Raw genomic sequence first — 23,669 nt, 5'->3', positions numbered from 1 at the left:
AGCCATGATCACTGGTTCGGTTGATTTTTGCTGCCTCATAGAGGGTTGAGTCTAGCATGTATTCACATATCACACACACACGCACACACACACACACACACACACGCACACACACACAAACATGCACACACACACACATGCACACACACACAAACACGCACACACACACACAAACACGCACACACACACACAAACACGCACACACACACACAAACGCACACACACACACACGCACACACACACAAACACACACACACGCGCGCGCACACACGCACACACACACAAACACACACGCACACACACACAAACACACATGCACACACACACAAACATACACACGCACACACACACACACACATACATGCACACACACACACACACATGTACACATATATATGAACTGAAAGCTTTGTGTCTAAAGCATAAATGACATCCTGGCATGATGTTCAGAAAATCTGGATGATGCAACTTCCTATTAAAGAGGAACTTTACTTGGGGAAAGAATATTCCAGAAATTTTACAGGAGTAAATGTGTTCATATATCAAGGTTTGAGAGAAAGTAACTTATAACTTATGCATTGTGGAAACAGATGTCCAAGATGTTGAAAGGATTCACACTTTAATGCAAAGATAATCTCTTTTTATGTATTTTAATGATTATATTTCAAAGTAAAGTTTAATTATAGTGGCCTGGGGCAAGTACACATGCTGCAACTTTTTATATTATTTATCTGAAACACGCACACAGGTTGTTAAATGATGGAGACAACTGCATTTTTATGCCACATACATATTTATATATATGTAATATCATTGTCATTGAGACACAAGTGTCACTCCGGTCAGAGAATCACCCTCTAATGCATTCCTCCATCACAAGGCCAATGATAACAATGTAAGACGGTCTGACCTCGGGGGACGGGCGGCCGTGCCTCCGTTTTCTTTCCGCGATTTGTTAAACGTGAGCCCTGCCCCTGCTTTGTGTCACAACATGCAGACATCTGGCATAAAGCGAGCCGTGATTGAGCTCTCCATTGCCATTCTGAAGCGGCAGGCTGTGCCGCATTGAAGCAGCGCTCCGTCTTTCTCATGCTAATGGCCCAAACTACAGGAGCAGATGTGAAACATTTGGTTCTGTTCTTGTTCACTTGTAAAGAAGTAATGTGGCTCTGTTACTTTTATTTCGCTCTGCGCTCTTCCCTAGTTATTTAAGTGAATAGAGCGATCGAGTGGGATCTTCTTAGGTGGCCTCTGAGAGAGGAAGTAATCCGGGTGCAAGGAGGTACATCCGGGATATGAGACGAATGATCCCGAATATCAGAATGTGGAGAATCTGGAGAAAATGCTTACATGAAAATAAAAGTAGGGAAAAGTGTTGCATGCACACTTCCTTTCTCTTTCACCAACACACACACACACACACACACACATACACTGGCAGAGAATTTCTAAAGACTGAGCAGATTATTATCATTATTATTCCCCTGCCGGATGCTGAGATGATCTTATCTTCCGTCATGCCGTAATGCAGGTTGGTATTAATCTCATTAGACCCAGATTTCCACGCAGAAACTCACAAACTCACAATCTGTGCATCTGAGCAACATCAATTTCATGCTCCTGTTTGCTGCGAGATTAGCTATTTAAATGCATCGTAAAAATGATACACACTTGCACTTAAAATAGTCTGCTGCGAAACACAGGCAAAAAAAAAAAAACATGTACTCTGTGCATGCTTAAAGCAAGTTACAGACTCACAAAACATATAAAATTCTCTTTATGATGTTCCTATATGGCAGCACTGTTGCCTCACAGCAAGAAGACCCTGGGTTTGAATCCCGGGTTCGAACAGGCAGGGGCCTTTCTGTGTGGAGTTTGCATGTTCTCCCCATCACTGCGTGGGTTTACTCCGGGTACTCCGGTTTCCTCCCACAAACATGTACATTAGGTATATTGGTAATTCTAAATTGCTCATAGGTGTGTGTGTGTGGTTGTCTGTCTATATGTGTGGCCCTGTGATGGACTGGTGACCTGTCCAGGATGTTCCCAATGTGCGCTGGGATAGGCTCCCCGTGACCCTAAATAGGAATAAAGCAGTTATAGAGGATGGATGGATGTTCCTATGCATTTTTATATTATATATTTGTGATACAAACATGACTTTTATTTATGTATCGGATATCGGATCCTGTAATGAGTGACGAAGATCAGACCGTCAGGATTTTGTAGATGCAGCGTGAAGTTGTAGATTTTTATTAAATATTTTATTTTATTTAAAAAACACAACCAACCAAAACTTTGGAACAAGAACAATAAAATAAAATGTTATTTACCTTGTATAGCCGCCAACATTCTTGTACAACAGATTTCATTTATTTCCTTATTCTACTAATTCTGTACCTTATTTTATTAAGCTATACATTCTTATTTAAATCACTTTTTTTAATCTTTTAATCTTCTATTAGCGGCAACACAGAACAGGTGTGTGTGTGTGTGTGTGTGTGATCAGTGCGACTCGTGACATGGTCATGTGATATGCTGGGGCTGATGGGTAATGTAGTTCAGTGCTGATTTTGCCATGACATGGAACCAGATTTGGACTTTCTTTACATATCCCGTCCTTGGAGGTTGGGGTCAGAGAACAGGGTCAATCATGAAGCAGCACGCCTGGACCAGGGTGGGTTAATGGCATTGCTCAATAGCCCAACAGGTGCAGCTCGTCCGAGGCTTAACCACATGAGCATGAGTGGTATAGCACAATTTTTTAAATACATAACACAAACATGGAAAATAAGAGCTAGTCATGAAGAGGTAGCTCTTCATCCGTCGTTAGAAGACGGTCAGTGACTCGGCTGTTTGGACATCTAGGGGAAGTTCATTCCACCACCTCGGTGCCAGAACAGAGAAGAGTCTAGATATATACCTACCTCTTACCCTGAGAGATGGTGGGACTAGTCAAGCAGTGCTAGTAGATCTGAGAGAGCAAGATGCAGTGAGAAGAGTAATAAGAACTTTGAGGTAAGAGGGAATTCTTGGCTTTGTAGGCAAGTGTCAGTGTTTTGAAGCCAGTGGAGGAAGCGCAGGAGTGGGGTGGTGTGTGAGAACTTCAGGCTGGTCCCGCAGCTGCATTTATTAAATTGCACCTGTGTTTATTTTTATACTTAATACTTACTTACTTACAAACTAAGTGATTTGTTGTGAAAGGGTTTAGGGCTTCGTTTAAAAAAAAAAACAACTTTCCATTAGTCATTTTTAAGAAAGCTAAAGCAGATGGACTTAGTATTTTTTTTTTTATTTGGTTTCAGTATCAGTATCAGAATGAGTAAAAGTGCTATCATATGCCATCTCTTCTTTTATTACACCAAATTTTTCAAAATTTGTGATGCAACTTTGTTCTTTTCGTGTGGAAAACTACCTGAAATGGTGAAAGCACAGGAGCAGGCACAGGAATCTTCTTTTAAACTCCCACATGTGGAAAGACTTTCTATGAGAGATGTTTGAAGAGGGATCTGGCTGAATGCGTGTTGTGATGATGTCACATGACAAGTTTTGGCACAGCCAGTCTGTGGTCATTTTGAAAGATTTCAAGTTTCTCAGAATATCGCAGCATTTGCTTGTTTCTGTGTTAATTTCTGCAATCAATAAATCCTGGAATAGCTGAATAATTGCAGCTGCTTTTACTGCAGTGTCAGAAATAACAGTACTTTACCTTGTTCTTTTCCTCATACCGGTGGTAACTGTGAAGATATATGTGGTGCAACTTTTAATGTACAGCTTCAGGTGGTACACTAGTGATCCATAAGGTCCACTTAGTTGCATACTAGATACAATGCTATACGTTCCTCTTGATGGTGCCACATCAGCAACAAGATGAAGTATAATTTGGTGCTGAGAAAATAATAATATATGCACAAACTTTTTAAAATTGTAAAAAGTTTTTAGAAACTTAGATTATAAACCTTTGACGGTTTTAAAAGGAAGAAAATCAATAAATGAATATTTAATCTACGATTCTTTTACTGCATATACTATATTGATAGATCCTGCATGCATTATATAAGTTATAAGTTAAAGTTTAATTTTTATTCATTTTAATTGCATTTTAGTCCACATGAATATGGACAATGTCTTGTTTCTGTCATTTAAATATTAAAAACTGACACTAAATGGTGCGAACTGACTTGGTGACGTGTTCTTTATTTACATACCACTACAGCACGCGCTCAGAAAGCGACATTTGCCTTGCCTGGGAGCGTGACAGCTCTTCACCAGGCATGACTCTGTCCCCGCCCACGCTGCATGTTCATTGGTCATTTTCATCTGCTATGCAAAGAAGACAGGGTTTGTGCCATCTGATTGGACGTCGGCAGTGTCTGTCACGTCCAGCGGCGCAGCGCTGTAAAGGCTCACAGGAAGCGCACAGGCAGTGGAGCTGGAAGTTTACTGCAAAGTTGACAGGTCGTTTATATGTGTACGACACCTGATCTGTAATTGTCAACTCGTCGATTTTTGTTGCGTTTTTATATGCAAATGATCCGTTTTCGCCAAGAAATTTATTTTGACTTTGAAGTAAAATAACCCAGGCTGTAAGACAGGTGAATGTGGGTGAATTACAGACAATAATTAATTTCAAATTGCATTTTAATAAAGTGAAGCAACCCGGCTACGCAAAGTGAAGCGTATATTCTTTTTTTAATCCGAATTCACGTTGGAGAGAATTTTTTTTCATGCATTTTTTAGTTATCCAGCCCAGAGAATGTGCGTCTAGCATGGCCACGGCTCGGACTAACGCGACGCGTGGAGCGACATGGCGTGTAAATTACCGGGTAACACCACCTTGTCCGTTAAGAGCGTCCTGAGGAAGTGTGCGGTCATGCTGGTGTCCCTGCTCGCCTCCTTCTACCTGCTCCAGAGCCTAACGCAACTCGGCGGCTCCGCGCTGCGCGCAACGGACGCGTCGGTGTCCGCCTCCGAGCTTGTCGGGGCGTCGGAGGCGCCGCTGCGGAGGAAGCGCGTGCTCCACAGATGGACCGACGGCACACCTGGATCGCAGGTTCGCGACGCCGCGCGCGGTTTGCCCTTGGTGTCCGGGAAGCTCCGGCCGCTCGGTGACGGGGCCAAGCGCCTGCCGCAGGCCATCATCGTAGGCGTGAAGAAGGGCGGCACGCGCGCGCTGCTCGAGTTTCTCCGCGTGCACCCGGACGTGAGGGCAGCGGGAGCTGAGCCGCACTTTTTCGATCGTTTCTATGACAACGGATTGGAGTGGTACAGGTAAACAACCGTAAAGGGATCTTACTGTCGTGGAGGGAAATATTATATTTCTGTTTATTATTATTATTATTATTATTATTATTATTATTATTATTACTACTGCTACAGTAGTTTTCATAATTTGCGCCTAATAAATATAAATAATATACAAAAAAATCAGGAGGTAAAAATCTCTCTCTCTCTCTCTGTATATATATATATATATATATATATATATATATATATATATATATATATATATATATATACACAAAATTATCAATAAACTCACCATAATTTTAATCTTAATAAATCTATTTTTTAATCTTTAAAACAGTTACATGTGTAGTTTATGCAGTTTTGAGGAAAGTTTTCAGAAACTTGGTGATTGGTAAAAAAGCGCGTCTCCACTGCCTCACACTGGCAACACACAGTCTCTCTCTCTCTCTCTCTCTCTCTCTCTCTCGCTCTCTTTCTCTCCCTCACACACACACACACACACACACACACACACGCGCGCGTTAGAGTAACACAAGTTTTGTGTGGGAAATCTTGCTTTTTCTCATTAAATACATTTATATTCGGCTTTGCATCATCACCACAGCTTGATTTCTGCTTAATGCTGTGGGTGGGACGATTAATAAGCATTTATTTAAAAAAAAAAAAAAAGTTTCGCATAATTTTTTTAATTTATGCTTGTCATAAATAAATTATAACGCTTCTTTAACGTTGTTTTTTTAATACGTTTAATTTTAAACACTTTGCATATGTAACACGGAATAAACGAAATGAACTTGAATATTAACATTTTTAATATCTTTTAATATCAAATTGCAAAGTGTGTTTAGAGAGAGAGAAAAACAATAATGATGGAAAGTTACTCATTATAACGTTTGCTCTTTTGTAATTCAGACTGTGATGATGTTGTAGCTTTAATATATTTTTATTTGCTTTTTTCAAACTGCATTAACATTTATTAAACTTATATAACTGAAAATGTAATTCCACTTACGAACATTTCTTCTTTTAAAACTTTTTGATTGTCGCATTCTGCAGCAAAAGATTTTAAACTTTTTTAATAATTAATGCATCTTTAGCTCTTAATTTGGGACAGTTGAATTAATGATGAGCTACTTAGGAATATTTAATAATCCAAGTCAGAAGAAATAAATTCCAACATGGTCTCGCACGTCCACGTGGCTCGGGTCATAGGAAAAGTTAGGAAGGTTAGGATTAAAGTTTTATTTTCATATCATACAGGATATAAAGTATTATTTTATTTTCATATCATAAGCATAAAAGTGAACTAAATGAAAATGCATTTTCATTCCTTATTTCCTTTTGTTTAAAACAAAATGTAAACTTTATCAATAGCTGTGGTTCATCCAGTACTTTTGAAGTAATTGTATATGTACATGATCATGATTTCTTTAATTTATCTGTCCTTTAAAACTAGATACACAACCATCACATACAGTGTAATAATACCCCATAACTACACTGTCTTCTTTTTGTGTTTAATCCTGATATGCACGTTTATCAGATTAGTTTGGAATCATATTTTGTGTTGGATATCTAACTCTGTTTAAGATGTAGAACGATGTGTTGGTTTAAAGCTTTAATACACACATTACACTGCTTTTTGCAACTTCGTTCGTGTGTATGTATCACTTGGATTAGACTTTGCTCGGACTGACTCCTATCAGACATGTACGTGTGTGTGTGTGTGTGTGTGTGTGGGTGTAAGACAGAGACAGAGAGAGAGAAAGAGAGAGAGAGAGAGAGAGAGAGTCTATCAGCCCGGTATCTTGATCCAGAAAAGCATTTAGATCTGGAATAAAAGTTTATCGTTTACACTTCTCAGGTAGAATTCACCTTTATAGATAGATAGATAGATAGATAGATAGATAGATAGACAGGCAGATCGATAGATAAAAAATATTAATGATAACTTTCCTCTAAACACACTCCCATCATGTCTGTTTACCCCTAATCCATCCCTCCTCCTCCTCCTTCTCCTCCTCCACCCTCTGAATGTTCACTCTCTCTTTTCGCCATCACTCTCTCACACCCTTCTGTTTACCTATTCATCCTTTGTGTATCCGCTCAGAGAGTTCCATCAATCCCGAGTTGTTGCCAAGTTTCGGAGGAATGCGGCGCAGGCTTCTGAAGGCCGGTTAAACTTAATGGCTTCCCCCTTACCATCTTAAGAGAAGAGGGGGAGTCTTGATTAAAAAAAGAAAGACAAAAAACGACATGGGTGAAATAAATAAGCACTCAACAGTATGGCTCTGTGTGTGCTGTGTTGTGAGGGTTTAAAGATTTAGCACATACTGTATGATGATTCTGACAGACACGATCTCAGACTCCTGTGTGTGTGTGTGTGTGTGATTCAGCTGTTCAGGAGACAGCACACAAAAAACCGGCGCTGCTAGCTCTTTATAAAAGCACGGTGTAGTAGATCTCTGCCAGCCTCGACCATTTGATGGATACGTGCAAATGGCACTAAAATAAAGAAAACAAACTAAGGAATAGTTTTGCTCCATAAATTCTCTCCCCCCCCCAGCCTTTCAAACCCTCTTAAAATAATAGTCTCCCTCTTTCTCCTCAGAGCTAACATTATGAATGCAGCCTCTTTTTTTTTCAGCCCTAATCGCTGTGTCCAATTTGCCGGAATTATGGGACTCTTTTCAGGCCGAGCTGTGAATGCTTGAGCACTGAGACACCCATCTGCATGGATGATGGCTCTTTGTCTGAAGGAATCACACTCCAGACTGTGTGTGTGCTGTGTGGGAATCCGGAGACGTGGGGGTACAGCACTGGCAGGACGGTTTAAGTCCAAGACATTTAGCGATCTAAATTCCAGTGTTTTAATAAAATAATAAATAGCAAATGGATGTATAGGAATAATGATAACAGTTTTTGTGACTGTTAAACTTCTGGATAAAAAGAAGCTCCATGATAAGCAATCACATCATAAACAATCGATAAGGTATGGCGATATGGTACAAGTTACTGTAACGGAAACATATCAGAACAAGCTCATTAAAAGAAACCCATGATTTCCTTCACAGACAGCGCTGTCTTCAGGGAAAACGAATCAATACCATCTGAACCAATCAGAGTTAAGAATTCAATTCAATTTTATTTGTATAGCACTTTCAACAATGGACATTGTCTCAAAGTAGCTTTATAGAATATAAGAAATATAGTACAAAAAGTTCAAGATTAATATTAGACTTATATTTATATTTATTTGTATTTATCCCTAATGAGCAAGCCTGAGATGACTGTGGCAAGGAAAAACTCCCTCAAATGGTAAGAAGAAGAAACCTTGAGAGGAACCAGACTCAAAAGGGAACCTAATCCTCATTTGGGTGACACTGGAGATTTATCATAAAGAATAAGATTATAAATAATGTCCTTTCTACAGTCATATACAGTCGTGTAACCAGGAACTCCTGAGCAACTCATAAATTAGCTCAACATCTGAGTTCATTACAGATTCAACACCGACCCCTCCATGCCGAAGCTCAGTGATGGAGATACAGCATCTGTAGAATGTTATTTTATTGTAACAGTGGTATAAACAGCTGTAACATCAACATATACTTCAGCTTAAATTCATTAGTATTCTGAAGTCGTTGATCTCCGGTGCCTTTAACACTCTGCCTGTGTTCCCCTGAATGTCTTTGTCATGTCACGCTCCACAGCAGTGTTTAATGTTTCATATGAACTTAGACACTTCAGGCTTTAAGAATTTGTAGTCTTTCGTCAGTATTTCTGTTTTCCCAGGCAATATTTAAAAAAAAAAAAAAAAAAACTTTTTATCTAGAAAATAATTTAATAATCGTTGACTTCCACTTTTTTTATTTATTTATTTATTTATTATGCAAACATATTCATATCTTTGATAACACTGAAAATGATACTGTTCTGTCAGTACGCCGTGAGAAGATTAAGATTTTCCTGGACCGTCTAAGGGACTAGGCTGATTTTGTTATAAACTGGCAGCGAGTCATTTAGGAATGATTCACACCGAAGAGCTGAGCCAAATGATCTGACTCACTGAAATGAGCCGAAAGTTCAGTCGTTAAAGGAGGGATGGTCCTTCGTTCTGCAGCACAGCACATCCAAAATGGAGGAAGCGATCATTTTAGCAGCAGAACTGACGCTTAATATAACACACATTCAAGAAGACAGTACAGTTTTTTAAGTGGATTTGTTAAGAATCTTTGATATATTGTCAAACAAGGATGATTCAGATGTAGAAAACTCAGCGCATGTATAATATATCGAATATTTCATACTTAGTATTTGGATTTATTGATTTATACCTTAAAAGGAATGTCTGAACTGCATTTGACAAGATAAAAAAAACATCATTCTCTAGTACATTAAGCTATAGCTGGTTATTTAATAACTCTAGGAGGAGAAAAACAAACTGAAATTTCATTTGGGGAAAATCAGAATTACATTCAGTTATTCCTATAAACTGACGGTCGTAAAAATACTCACTCTCCAGTGTCACCAAGATGAGGATGGGTTTCCTTTTTGAGTCTGGTTCCTCTCACGTTTTTTTTCCTCATATCGTCTGAGGGAGTTTTTCCATCGTCATCATCACCAGTGCCTCTAGCTTGCTCGATAGGGATATATTTAGAATGTAGAATTTGTTTTGTGGATTTATATATTTCCATAAATCTGCTCCACTATTCATATAAAAGTGAATTGAATTGAAATATTAATTGACAAAAACTTTCTATCTTCGTCATAGCATATAACCCTAATAATAATAATAATAATAATACAGTATGCATTAACAACTATCTGTGTCTATTACTATTCCACCTCTTCTCTCTTCATCACTGTTACAACAGGAAGAGGAAGAATAGCACAGCAAGTGTTAGCAGCACTAATTAGACACTTGTCCTTTGATGGATTGATGAAGCCTTCACCTGTCTAGAGTTTAAAGCCTGGGTTACGTCGGGTGTCGAATCACAAGGTTCTGACCTGCTCTTTAAACGTACATGACCTACACACGCACAGGGGTCGAGCCAGAGGTCATGCCAGGTTCGCTTCGCTGTGGGTTGCACCATCACAGAGACAGACATCTCCAGAATCTCAAGATCCTGTCATTTCCTCATGTCCTATAATTTCCCTTCATCTTCATCTTGAAGCTCTGTAACTCCTCCCGGCACTACTTCTGCTTAAGTACGCAGCTCTTTAAAGGCAGCTTACTGTAAGAGGGAAGCAGTTAGAGAATGGTGTTTTATTGTGCTAAATCAGGGGTAACAGTGTTTGTAGAGGCAGCAGTGTGTCAGAGAGGAAATTCACTAATAGCACATCGAGTGGAGTTAATGACAAAGACAGGGGTTTTATAGAGCTCTAGAGAATGGGGCAAATCTCTGATTGAGAGAGAAAGAGAGAGAGAGAACGAGGGAGTGTGTATGTGTGTGTTCCTCATTTCCTCTCCCCTCAGCAACTCTGCGGTTCTGCGGTAAAAAAAAAAAAAAAAAAAAAACTCTCTCGTGTGGATTTCAGGAACGTGTACAAAAAGCACTGCCATTTGGGCTCCATTAAAACCCATTTCAAAAATCCAGACCGGAAGTATTTTTGGAATAATGTTCTTTACTAGTGCATTAATACAAATCCTGCTTCTCTGTGGAAAGGTTCTTTAGGTTGCCTGCCTGGTGGAACCATTAAAGGTTCTCTGTAGAACCCTTTAAGACATTAACAATAGTTTCATCCTTTCGAAAAACAATTTAGCTCTGTTCTAAATACACTATGCACTACATGAGCTAATTTCACAGACATTTGTAAGACGTCTTGTCCACCAGTCTTCCAGCGTCAGCCCCAGGTAGCCCCGCCCCCTTCCACTACGTGAAGTGTCCTACATGACACACTTCATATTTTTTGGCTGAATAAAAGTGTATCGTCCAGGTACTTGAAGTGCACTTCTTCTACTTGGAAATTTCAGTAGTATGGTGTGCTCACACCACTCACACGATGAAGCAGAGTAGTGTGCGATATGGTATGTGATTTGGGATGCACCTCTTGTCTTATACAGGAACGCAATGTTCGACTTCGACCCTTTTCGGATCATTTTGTGTTATCACATCTCACATGAACATGGTTCTCCGTGACTCAGATAGACTAAATGTTCTGAATTTTTAATAATGAGTGAAGAAAACCACCTTATACCACCATAAACATTTATTATTACATGCCTTAAGTTGCAAAAGAAGTCACTTCCTGTTATCACTTATGTTATCGCAGCTATAAACACTCATGCCCCTCAGAAACACCTCTTGTCCTCTATCCTGAAGACAGAAACAAGACACAGCTTGTCCTGTTACTGAAAAACAAGAAAGCGCAAAGTTGCCTGTTATAAAAATTTACTGACTGTTACGAAGCTCTGACACTGGAGACTCCTTCCATAAATAAAAGTGAAAGATTTCCTTAAAGGAAACTTTACCAGATCAACAATTACATATATGTTTTCTTTGTTAAATAATTATTGTTAATTGTAAATTCATATTTTTTTTTATGATATGTATTGGATTATGTGAAGCTTTTGCCCTACAGGTTCCAGTGTAAGTTTTATTATAGAAATGATAAAATATTAAAACACATTAATATTAAGCCAAAGATTCTCTTTGATGACTTTTTCAAAGAGATAAAATGATAAATTAATAAAATTTTAAAATTATCCCAATGTTATATATTTCTGTAAATCTGCTTTGTGATGTTCATACAAATAAAACTAAATTAAACTTTTTAAAAATAAAATAAAATAAATTATTTTTTTACACCAAAAAATGAAAGGATGTATTTTCATTTTTTTTTTTATTTTATTTATTTAGTTAGTTAGTTAGTTAGTTAGTTAGTTAGTTAGTTAGTTAGTTAGTTAGTTAGTTAGTTTATAGGAATAGGGCCAAAGTAGAACATTGTGTTCCTGTATAAGGCAAGCAGACATTACTGACGTTAATAATTCATGCCATTTTGCTCACGTAAGTCACGTTTCAGCATTATATGTAGATATCCAACACTTGACACTGGATCGTCCAGTAGAAAACTTCATTAGCAGAAAACTTCCCTGTTGTTACCATAGAGACCACAACACAGAATAAGCAGATGTATAGAAATTACTATTATATACAATTAATCAACACCTCCTGACCAATCAGAGTGGTGAATTCAGCACAGCTGTTTTATAAGTACAGTGTGTGTGAAAGAGATGCAGAACTCTGGCGTGTTTACAGACTGACAGCTGAAAAAGCTCATTTCTCAATTCACTTCACTGATTCATTTGTTAAATGTCAGCCTTTGCCCCCGGTGGGACGGCTAATTCCCTCTGATTATAACCTCTGTGGAGCTGAGCGTGGTGTGGAGGACCTGCTTCTCCCACACATCTGCTGTTTCACACATGGAGGAACTGCAGGAACGGGCCTCCTTTGCCCCAGCAATGAGAATAATATGGACGTGGACTGTGTCAGTCACAGTCACGTAGTTTGGCATGGTTTCAGCCTTGCTGCTCGACACAAACACACACACACACACCTGCGTATCTGCTGTGTGTTAGCGTGTGATTTCTCTCTACCTGGGCCAAGCTGCTGCAGATTGCTCTGTAATACTGTAATGGCAGGATGATACAAACCTGCTGGGCTGTGAGATCACACCAAAACAAAGAGAGCGCTGTTTTCAGAGGTGTACATATCTGTCTGTCTGTGTGTGTGTGTGTGTATGTGTGTGTGTGTGTAGTCAGTTCATTCATCTGGTTTGGCTGTAGTACTGCTGGAACTTGTTGTCTTAATGGAAATAGAGGTAAAAATGTGGGAAGCTGAGTACTCTCTGTTTATCTGGGTTAGTGAGTGTGTGTGTTTGTGTGTATTACAGTCAGGTCTCTGCGTTATGAATTTCTATGTGGAATGGGGATGTTATAGCTCAGTGGAGAAGGCATTGGACAACTGACTGAAAGCTTGTGAGTTTGAATCCCTTGAAGGTGCCACTGCTGGGCCCTTGAGCAAGACCCTTAATCCTCAATTGCTCAGATGTATAAAATGAATAAAAAGTCACTTTGGTTAAGGGTGTCTGCTAAATTCTGGAAACATAAAAGACCAGAGATCAGTTTGGTGATATAGAGGAGGAAGAAATGTTACAAATTTATTAAAAGAATGATGCCATAATTTAGAACATCTATGAAACAGGTTAGTTTGTAACAGAAGATAAATAAACAATAGTTCCATAGATTTTTTTTTTTTTCTAAATTAATTTGATCCAAAAAGAGAAAAAAAGAGATCCATAAAATACACCAATACTCTAAATACTGTATGGTGTATGAACAGCTCTGGGTCGGTGTTAAGTCCTGACCTCTTTGTAGATCGTGTTTTGGGGTGAAGGAGGTCAGTAACAAGATCTCAGGAGACGCACCATGGCAATAGACATGAGCTGTGAAAATTCATGTCCAAGAGATTAACATGAAGTGGGACACGAGAGGTCGGCCACCTTTGATGAAGGAATGCACACAAACATGCAAACACACACACACACACACACATACTCAACACAACTGATCCCTGAGGCCTCTTCTCGTCATTCAGGGGTCCAAGGACATGTCAACAGCTGCCCAGAAGGCATTCTGGGAATCTCAGTTTGAGGACAGAAAGCAGGTGCAGGCAGCTCCCAAGACACCTTAACAAACCTACACACACACATACACACACACACACGCACGCACACACACAGACACACACACCTGATTTGTTCACCTGCTGTGGCTTGGTGTCACTGAGGGCAACCCAGCAGGAACCTAATAGATAACTTTCCACCAAATGGTACAGGCCATAAGATCTAAATGCACATGAGGAGGAGACGGTTCCTACTGGGAACAGACATACAGCAGTAGGAGTTTGTCTCAGGGTGTGTGTTTGTCTCAGGGGAGTGTGCACTAATCCCTCAGATACCCTCAGCTAAGGTTACACTGTTTGTTGACTTTAGCACACATCTTATTTACTCCAGGAAAAAGCGCATTGCTAACAAGTCTGTTCTTAATTCACAAGATCAAACAGGATTAGCGACAAACTACACAAGGAAACGTTGTGCGTTTTTTTGTAATGTAGTGATTACCAAAATTAAATACAACGTCAATTATCGAGATTAAAACCCAAAGTGGATTCCTGGATTAGCTTTGAAAGTGATATGCTGAAGACATAAACGAGTGCATGGCGGTTTCTCAGTTAATTGATGAGAGAGGCTCATTCACAGCTTTTATGGGTGGTTTTACAACATTTTTACTACTTAGCTTTTTAGAGGCTCGTAGCAGAATTTTACTGGCAGTAACTGATGATATCATTTGAGAACATCAAATAAAGCTATATATACTGTATATAAACCTGTATAGCTTTACCACTCACAAATATTGCTCGAAAAAGTCAGCCCTGTAGCCCAGGTGGTTTGCCTTTAAACTCTAAACATGTAATGCCTCGTGATGAATTAATGTCTCATCCAGCGTATCGGTGCCTTGCATAGACTTTCCAGACTCCAAATCCACCACAACCTTAAATTAAATAGGCAGTAAAGTGGTCAAGTTGAAATATTTAACCATCGCAATGCCAACAAACAGCAGTTGTCAAATGATTTGCATCAACTAGCACTTAAATGAATCTGTGTATTTCTCAAATGTGTTACCTTCAGTTTCAGAGGTTTGTTAGATGTATGTCACAAATATTTACGAGATAGATAGATAGATAGATAGATAGATAGATAGATAGATAGATAGATAGATAGATAGATAGATAGATAGATAGATACTTCAGGTAAGTACATAGGTAAGGAGGAAGGATGTAAGGTAGGAATGAAGACAGGGAGGTAAGTTGGAAGGAAGGAAAATAGGTAAGTGGGAAGTAAGGTAGGAAGTAGGAAAGAAAGGTAGTAAGGTAGGTATGTACCTAGGTAGGAAGGAAGGTAAATTTGAACTTTAGTAGGTTGGTAGGCATGTACATAGGAGGGAAGGATTGTAGAAAATGGAAGGACGGTAGATTCATACGTACAAAAGTAGCAAGGAAGGTAGGTGGGTATGTAAATAGGTAGGTAGATAGGTAGGTAGGTAGGTAGGTAGGTAGGTACTTTTGTAGGAAGTAAGGTAAGAAGGTAGGAAAGAAGGTAGGTAGGTAGGTACTTATGTAGGAAGGAAGGTAAGAAGGTAGGTATGGTTGGTATGTAGGTAGGTATGGTAAGTAGGTAGGTAGGTAGGTACTTATTTAGGAAGGAAGGTAAGAAGGTAGGAAGGAAGGTAAGTAGGTAGGTATGGTAGGTAAGGTACTTATGTAGGAAGGAATGTAAGATGGTAGGTATGACAGAGGACAGAAAATCGGTAGGGAAAAAAGGTATGTAGGTAGGCGTGTGTGTAGGTAGGAAGAAGAAGAAGGACAGATAGAAGGTTGGAAGGGAGGATGGAAAGATGGAAGATGTAGAAAAGGACAAAAAAGAAGGAAGAAGGGCAGGCAGGTGGACTGACAGACATGTAGGAAGTTTTGTATATGCATAACTACATTGGTCTTATAATAAGCTCCACTCTTCTGGGAAGGCTTTCCACTAGATGTTGGAGCATGGACATGGGGATTTTTGTTCGATCAGCCACAGGAGCATTAATGAGATCAGACACTGACATCAGATGCAGAGGCCTTGTGTTCCATTTCACCCCAGAGGTGTTCATTGTTGTTAAGATCAGGGATCTATGCAGGACACTCGAGTTCTTCCACTCCAACCTTAACACAAAATTGAACAAACATTTCACTCAATTTGCATGTATCTTTTTGTCTCTCAAAAAGTGTAACAAATTGAAATAAAAGACAAAAAACTGAGAGAGTGTGAAATGGCTGCTGTTGTTTCCAAACCAGAAGCCAAACCATCAACCACAGAGAGAAACGATTCGCCCAAAATTAACAACAAAACCCCAGAGTCCCGCAAACGACTGTCAATCGTAGCATTGTCCACAACACTGTCGCTTCACCGAGCCAAACCAAGCGGCAGTGCTGTCCCAGCCAGGGAGCAGGGGACTGTGGGTAAATGAGGCATGGATAGAGCACATGCATGTTGTTACAGCCCTCACTGGTCGAGCAGCGGTGTGCCTGGTCTCCAAAAGTTTGATGAATTCCACTTTCCCACAGCACAGGCAGTGGCTTTATCGCAGGAGCGGGATAGCGATTCTCAGCGTTCTCCACCCAAAACCGAACGAGGGAAGAGAGACAGAACGCAGTGTGCTGTAAAAACGAATACCTCCTGAGCACTCGTGTTTTTCCATCGTCTTATTAACGAGGTGGTGTAGAAGCAGCACTTTAGTACCGTTTGGCTGGATATGGAGTCAACACCAGTTACATCCAGTTTGATTATAGGTAATAAATTATATGTTGAGTGCAGTATGGTAGGATTTAACTTCATGCTTTTAGATATTAGGACACAGGCTGTATTTTGAGCACTGTTACATTTCCTGCAAAAAGAAAAAAAAAAGAAAGAAATGTACTTAATTTTCCAGTTATCTTGAATAAGCCTACATGCAGGCACAGTGTGTGGTCAGGTTGTAATTAACGCCATCCAACCATGACATGTAACGTCCCCACTGAAGACGAGCTGGAGCAAGGAGACAGGATTCAACTACCTCAGAAAGATGTTTGACGTGTTTCTGGATATTTTACTAAAACAACTTTTTTCTATAGTTTTTAATCTCAATCAGATGTTTGCTGGTGAAGACTTCATTGGGTAAAGAGGTGAAAAAACAGACAGATGTCTAGCTATAGTAAGTGTGTAACAGTATAAAGTAACAATTTATCCATTCATCATATGTACATCTATCAATTCATTATATAATCCGTCATCTTATATTCATCATTTCCATTAACTACAACTGCCTGTGAATCATCGGACTATTTATTCATTCATTTATCCATCCATCCATCCATCCATCCACCTAAATCTATCTACCAGTCACCTATCATCAATTTTACATTTATCTGTATATCTATCTATTACATTCTCCGATCCATCACCTGTCCTGCATCAAATATCTATTAATCTACCCATTATGCATGACTCATTCATCCATCATCAATTCATCCATCTATAAGTCTTCATCATCCATTCATTATTCCATCCATCCATCCATTCATCCATCCATCCATCCATCCATCCATCCATCAGTGTTAATCAATCAATCATCCATCCATCCATCTATACATCTACCCATCCATCAGTCTTAATCCATCCATCATCCATCCAAGTTGTAGAATAGCCATGTTCACTTATAGTCAGATGCAGTCTGTTGAATAAAAATTCAGTTTTCTCCCTTTTCACTTTCAAGGCTAAATATTAGACCTTTGTTTCTGACTGAGATCTGTGCAAAAGATCTACTTCAATTCAGGAACATTTAATTCCTACACAGTGTAGAGCGGAAAATTCCAAACTGTAACCAGGTGAAGGTGTTTCCCAAACTGTCAGGAACACACATCGCACACAGTCCCCAAATCCAAACATTACTCACACTCTCATCTGCGTATAGACACCAGCCATCAGGAAGATCTACTGGCAATAATAGAGGACTATTTTACATAAATATTGAAGGGATGGAAAGGAGCATTAGATATATTGAGTATTTTAAAATGACAAAATGCCAAAAATCTGCATATTTATGTGATAAAATAATATTACACAGCGTTCTTCAACCATACCGTTGTCTGAGTAGCATACTGTATATGCTAATGTCTTCCTCGTATCCTCGTGTTATTTCACTCGCCAAATATTTTTTTCCTCAACCACAATATCAACGTGAGCACGTTATCCATCTTATCATTTGCTCATGAGGAAAGACAGTCAAACAGCCATGACCTCATGTAGCAGAAACTAGCCTGAAACAGATCCATCAACGGAAACGAGTTAGCCGCTAGTTTATGGGCGGTTAAGAGTGCAGTTTAAAACAGGACAGAGGATCCAGAACACACAGCGGCGCCGGTGTGTGCGCGTGATTAATACGGCAGGAGCCGAGTAGGAGGAGGGGCATGGCCTGTAACTCGATTAATCCCAACCTGAACGTTTATAATTTCTAATGGAGCCAGTCGTGACTCCTCATTAGGCATGGAGTCAGGTCTGTATAGGACAAACATGTCCAAGTGATAGAGGAGAGCAGCTTCCTCGAGCTGCATGAAGATTTTTTAGCTAATTTTTTCCTTTGGGATTTGGAATATTAGTTCTACATTTGGATATACTGCTATGCTTTAGCTATGTTATTTTATAGTAACAGTAGTAGAAAATTCTATCCTTACATAATACACAATTAACTTTGGCTTATGATGTCATGCAACATTTCAAGGAAAAGGGCGGAGCAAAATGAAAATTTAAGGACAGTTTATAGAAATTTAAGGTTCACTAGTAAGCAGATATCCGTGTGGCGGTTCATTCTCAGCCTAGCACTGAAACTGACATGGAAGCATGTATGATGTGGGTACATTCAATAAAAAGTGTTCTGATTGAACGAGACATCTGTCACTCAAGATACACAGGAAGTCCAGCAGGCTGCAGCAGTAGAATGTGGATTGGTGTGTGTATGAACACAGCTCTGCTCTTATAGCATTCCTTACATCCTTTAATCTGGAATAGTTTAGTCTTTGAAACATATCGGCATTCTTTAGGAGTTTTTAGAGATCGCAAACTAATCTTTATGCCATGATACGCTATCAGTATATCCAAAATCACAGCATATGAACGTCCTTCGTCAAGGTAGTATTAATTGAATTTCTTATAAATATAAACATATATATTTGAAGTTGCACTATCGAAAAAAATGGTTTAAAATGAAACATACGTGTACAAGAAATACAGTTAGATAGACAATATCCTACTTCTTGTATCTCCAGTGACAGATGTCTCGTCCAGTCAGCAGTAAGAATTCCATTAGCAATCTACTCGCCTTTTCTGGTTTGTCTGAATTGTTGTTGTGTTTCCAGATTTGTTTATTTGTTTCCGGATTTGTTTATTTGTTTTTCTGGATTTATCACTTTGCATTTTGATTTGTTATTTTGTTTTGCACTTCTCAGCCACCGTAGTTGGATTCTACTCATCAATATTCAGTTTTTCCAATTCCCAAGCCTAGTGAACATTTCCATTTAGAAAAATCCTCATCCTCTCTCACATCTTTCTCTTCACGTGGCATACAACGCATCATGCCATGTGTAAGAAACACAAGCTGTCCAGGTCTCTCAAGCTTTAAATAGCGACCTGCAGGAATCATAAACGTAGCTAATGTAAAGCATGACTCCATTTCACGAAGCTTCCGTCTCCCAAAGAGTTCAGTCTAATCTCATGTTTTTTTCTGCGGTTATATTTAACCCTCATGGGCTGCGATAGCATCTGTTGCTGCTCCCGATTTCAGCCCTAGGAAGGAAGTTTCTAATCCTCCCTTTGTTCTTAGAGATAGGCCTTTGGGAGAATGACTGTATAATGTCACAGGGGTTTATGCTCCTATTTTAAAAATCTCTCATTCCGATCACTTCCTGTTTCCTCCTGCTGTTTACCGGACGCCCGGGCAGGCGAGTGGGTGGGCAAGTGGGTGGCCTGAATTGTCTGCGATTTATTTTCATTTGCTTATCGGTTTAATTGACGGTGACGATGGCCCCTGAGGAAAACCGTAATGTCGTTGTACAAACAATTTATTAGCACAAATGAGAGTTCTGAGCCACGTCAGTCTTCCCATGCTGACAGAAATCGCCCGGTACAATCGTCCCTCCCATGTGGTCCAGCGTCCACGTCATTAATAACTAAACGCTATCAGATTGACAGAAAGAGGGGATGAGAAACATCGAAATATTCCCCTCTTCACTCATCTCTCTTGTCTTGATTTATCTTCGAATGAAAAATGGGTCTTCAAGGAAAGCAGGAAATAAGGAGAGGAAGCAGTAGGTGTGGCCTCGCTGCTGTCAGTCTTAGTAAAGGCACAGTTTTCTACTACCAAAATAATTCAAAGCAGATATTAAAATCTACGTGCTAATTTTGCATGTTAACTGTTCGGATATTGTTTCCCAGAGGCCAAAAAATGGAGTTTGCTCCTGTTTTGTTGTGTCCATGTTCAGCTTTGAATGTCTTTGTCATGTCCCACTCCACAGTGGTGGTTAACATGAAGTTTGTGATGGTGTCTCATATGCTACATGCTAAAACGCTTCACTTTTGAGAGCTAGCCTGGTTGTAAAATGAAAAATCCAGGATTCCAGTCACTATCTGGCCTCGACTTTCATTACCAGTTGTTTTTTTACAGCGGTATCATTCATCAGCGTGTTTAGAAATTTTGCTTCATCCTCTATCTGTCTTTTCTCTCATCTTTCTCGCCAACTCTAAGGCAACAGATATGTCAAGATCTATCAGGCTTTTAACTGCATCATACCGCTTTAAATATTTCCTTCCACCATCTCCATGGGCATCATATCGTCTCTAGTCGAAATCCACTCAGCCCTTCTTGGAACGAGTCGAGCGCTTTCACAAAATCTCCCCCTGCAATATTTACTTTAGCCGAATAACATCTGAGATACCCGAATGATGTCATTAATATCGAGCTTTCATTACAGAAATAAATGAAAACCACGTCTGTAAAGGTCAAGGCTATTTTTCTTAAGCTGATACGAAACATTTATCTTCAGGAGGGAAGAAAATGCTGATTGAATTATTTTGCAATTATCTTTCGGAATGTTTCAAATCTAATTTGTTAATAAGATTTTGATTGCACGGTTCTCCAGCGGAGGAGACGCCGTTTCCAACAGGGAGGACCAGATGATATGTTTAGCTTAGCAGTGTGATTATTGGATATGGAACTGTTAAGATCTCCCTCAACCTGGGAGGAGAGTAAGGACAGGCGTGTAGTTATACCGTATCTGCAAAAACAATCAGGGAATGTTGCTGCAATCAGGGATGATATCATGCACAAAAAAAAAAAACTGATAGAAGACCTGATACGCGTGCTCAATCTCAATCGTTTTTTATCTGTTTTTTTAAGGGTCAGTGTTATATTTCTAAAAATGTTTCAGAAGTATTGTGTATCCAGCAACTCCCTGTCTGCACAATCAACAACTTTTTCAACAACATTACCCAGAAAGCATGGACGTAAATGTAATACAGAAGGAAGTATGACATGCACTATAGACACTACTTCCAATTTTCCTTGCTTATGATACTCCAGAGTTATAAATCTAGCTATGAACTCTGTAAATATGCACGCCTCTAATACTCATTTTACTCCATTCTTTCATTCGCCGATGTAATTCCAACGCTGCCCTGCCTCCTTTCTGTTTTTTACACTCTATTTATTTGTCTAATCACACTTTTCTATGCCTGCATATTTATTTCCAGAGTCTGTTTGGTATGTACAGGGTATTCATCACACGAGGGTTATGAACTCGCTCCCTCCCTCGTTTTCTCTGTGCATATTCCTTCATTATCGTTCCTCAGCGTTAATGCCTTCTGCCGAGCGATTATATCACGCTGAAGAATTGAATACATACTCGCTGATTGATTACGGGACTCGTCAGTAGATAGCGGCTTCGGCCCACCCAGATCGCCACACACACACACACACACACTTTCATTCTAACAGTCACAAACGCACCACTGAACATTTTTTATTACAATACATCGCCATTCAGTCACTGGCTTTCCACACAGCATTAGTTATTTCACAGATGCCATCCATGACCATACAAGACATGACGTATATACACTGTCAGTGCACCATGATAGCACCATACATAAACCCAAACACACACACACACACAGCTCAATGGAGGCATAACAGCATCCTTCATACTGATATTCTTTTCGATATTTACAACATTTCATTCTGAAGGCTTTATATAGATCTAGATATTTTTTGGATATTTGGACAGATTTGCACAAATTTGTAAAATATCCACAAACAATGTTTAACTCAAATTGAAGAGTAGTGTTTAGAAATGTAGTGGTTAAAAATAACTAGCCAACATGACGTGAGCTCTCGGCTCGCGTTTCTTGCTTAAAAGAAAAATCCTAACGGGATATTAACAAGAAAATCCTTACAGGTAGAGTACAAATATAAAAAAATGGGAATTTGAGAGATTTGAGGGTTTTTTCTTTATTGTGCGCATTAAAAATGGCACCAGCTTCTCCATATTTTTTTTGCCTGTCTTGCTTTGTACTGACTCATAAACTTGATGTTTGTTACAAATCCGTGTGAAGAAAACACCTTTATTTTTGTTGCACATACATTACAGAACGGTAAAATTCTTTCTGTCAGAGAACAGCTTAGGTCAGCTATTATACAGCCCTCCTGGAGCAGAGAGGGTTAAGGGCCTTGCTCAGAGATCCAGCAATGGCAGCAATGGCTCAGTTAAACCTTAACCACTTGAGCTATAACTGCCCACAAACTTCCTGAAACAAATCTTGGTCATATCATGTCATTTTTCCTTAAAAAGCCATTATGTGTCTCATATACATTACTTCACAGTGAAATTCTTTCTTCGCATATCCCATTCTTGGAGGGTTGGGGTCAGAGCACTGGGTCAGCCATGATGCAGCAGCCCTGGAGCAAGGGAGTTGAGGGCCTTGCTCAAGGCCCTCAAAGGGCAGCTTGGCAGTGCTGGGGTTTGAGCCCCAACCCAGAGCCTTAACCACTTATAGTGCATCACAGCTCCAGTTTTCATCCCTTAGTTTAGATAATGTGTCTATTTAGAGTTTCACATGTTCGTCCCACGTCTGTCTGGGTTCTCAAAGTTCTCCAGTTTCCTCCCACAACACAAAAAACACACTGATATGTAGATTGGCTTACTTAGTTGCTGCTAGGTGTGAACATGGGTATAAATATGTCTGTAATGCTCCCTGTGATGGACTCGTGCACAGGTTTACCCGGGATGTTCTCCGATAAGGGGTTAATTTAGAAAAAGAGGAATATCTCCTCAGTTCTGGGCTGCAATAGTAACTCATGATTATTTTTAGGACATAGGTTCAGTCTCTGTGTTAAATCTTTAAGGCCCTTAGAAAGAACCAGAGAGATTGATTTTTGAAGATAATCCTAGAAACTTCTCTGTTCATGCCATGTTTAACCCTTCTCCCACCACCACTGATGGATCAAAGCTTTTCATTCCTCTGCTGAAAGCACCTTTTGGCACGTTTTGCAACGTTCTGACCTCTCTAAAAATTGTAAAATATATCTCAGCTATCACTCTGATCTCTATTCTTTGTTCAGAAACAAAACCCGAGTCCTCAAAAGACCCTTTGTTGGAGAGCCGTAGCAATATCCTCCACCTCGTCTGTCTCCTTTCTTCCATTTGAATACCAGAATGCCAGCATTTCATCGTTTCCTCCGCTGCTGGGTCTCAGGCCATATCAGCTGGAGTTGGCTTGTGTGTGTCTGC

The 23,669-nt window shown here is 39.5% G+C and overlaps 1 protein-coding gene across 1 annotated transcript in view; it reads left to right on the top strand.

Moving 5' to 3' along the window:
* The first annotated feature begins 4,366 nt into the window (after window positions 1-4,366).
* The window catches only part of si:ch211-216b21.2 (heparan sulfate glucosamine 3-O-sulfotransferase 3A1), a 41,910-nt gene continuing 22,607 nt past the window's right edge, over window positions 4,367-23,669 (top strand). Inside the window, exon 1 of the mRNA XM_058407320.1 lies at window positions 4,367-5,271. Coding sequence (XP_058263303.1) covers window positions 4,808-5,271 — 464 coding nt within the window. The 5' untranslated portion in view covers window positions 4,367-4,807. The remainder of the gene's footprint in view (window positions 5,272-23,669) is intronic.

Source organism: Hemibagrus wyckioides, linkage group LG13 (genome assembly GCF_019097595.1).
Source record: "Hemibagrus wyckioides isolate EC202008001 linkage group LG13, SWU_Hwy_1.0, whole genome shotgun sequence".
Taxonomy (NCBI): Eukaryota; Metazoa; Chordata; class Actinopteri; order Siluriformes; family Bagridae; genus Hemibagrus; species Hemibagrus wyckioides.
This window is presented reverse-complemented; position numbering and strand designations above follow the sequence as displayed.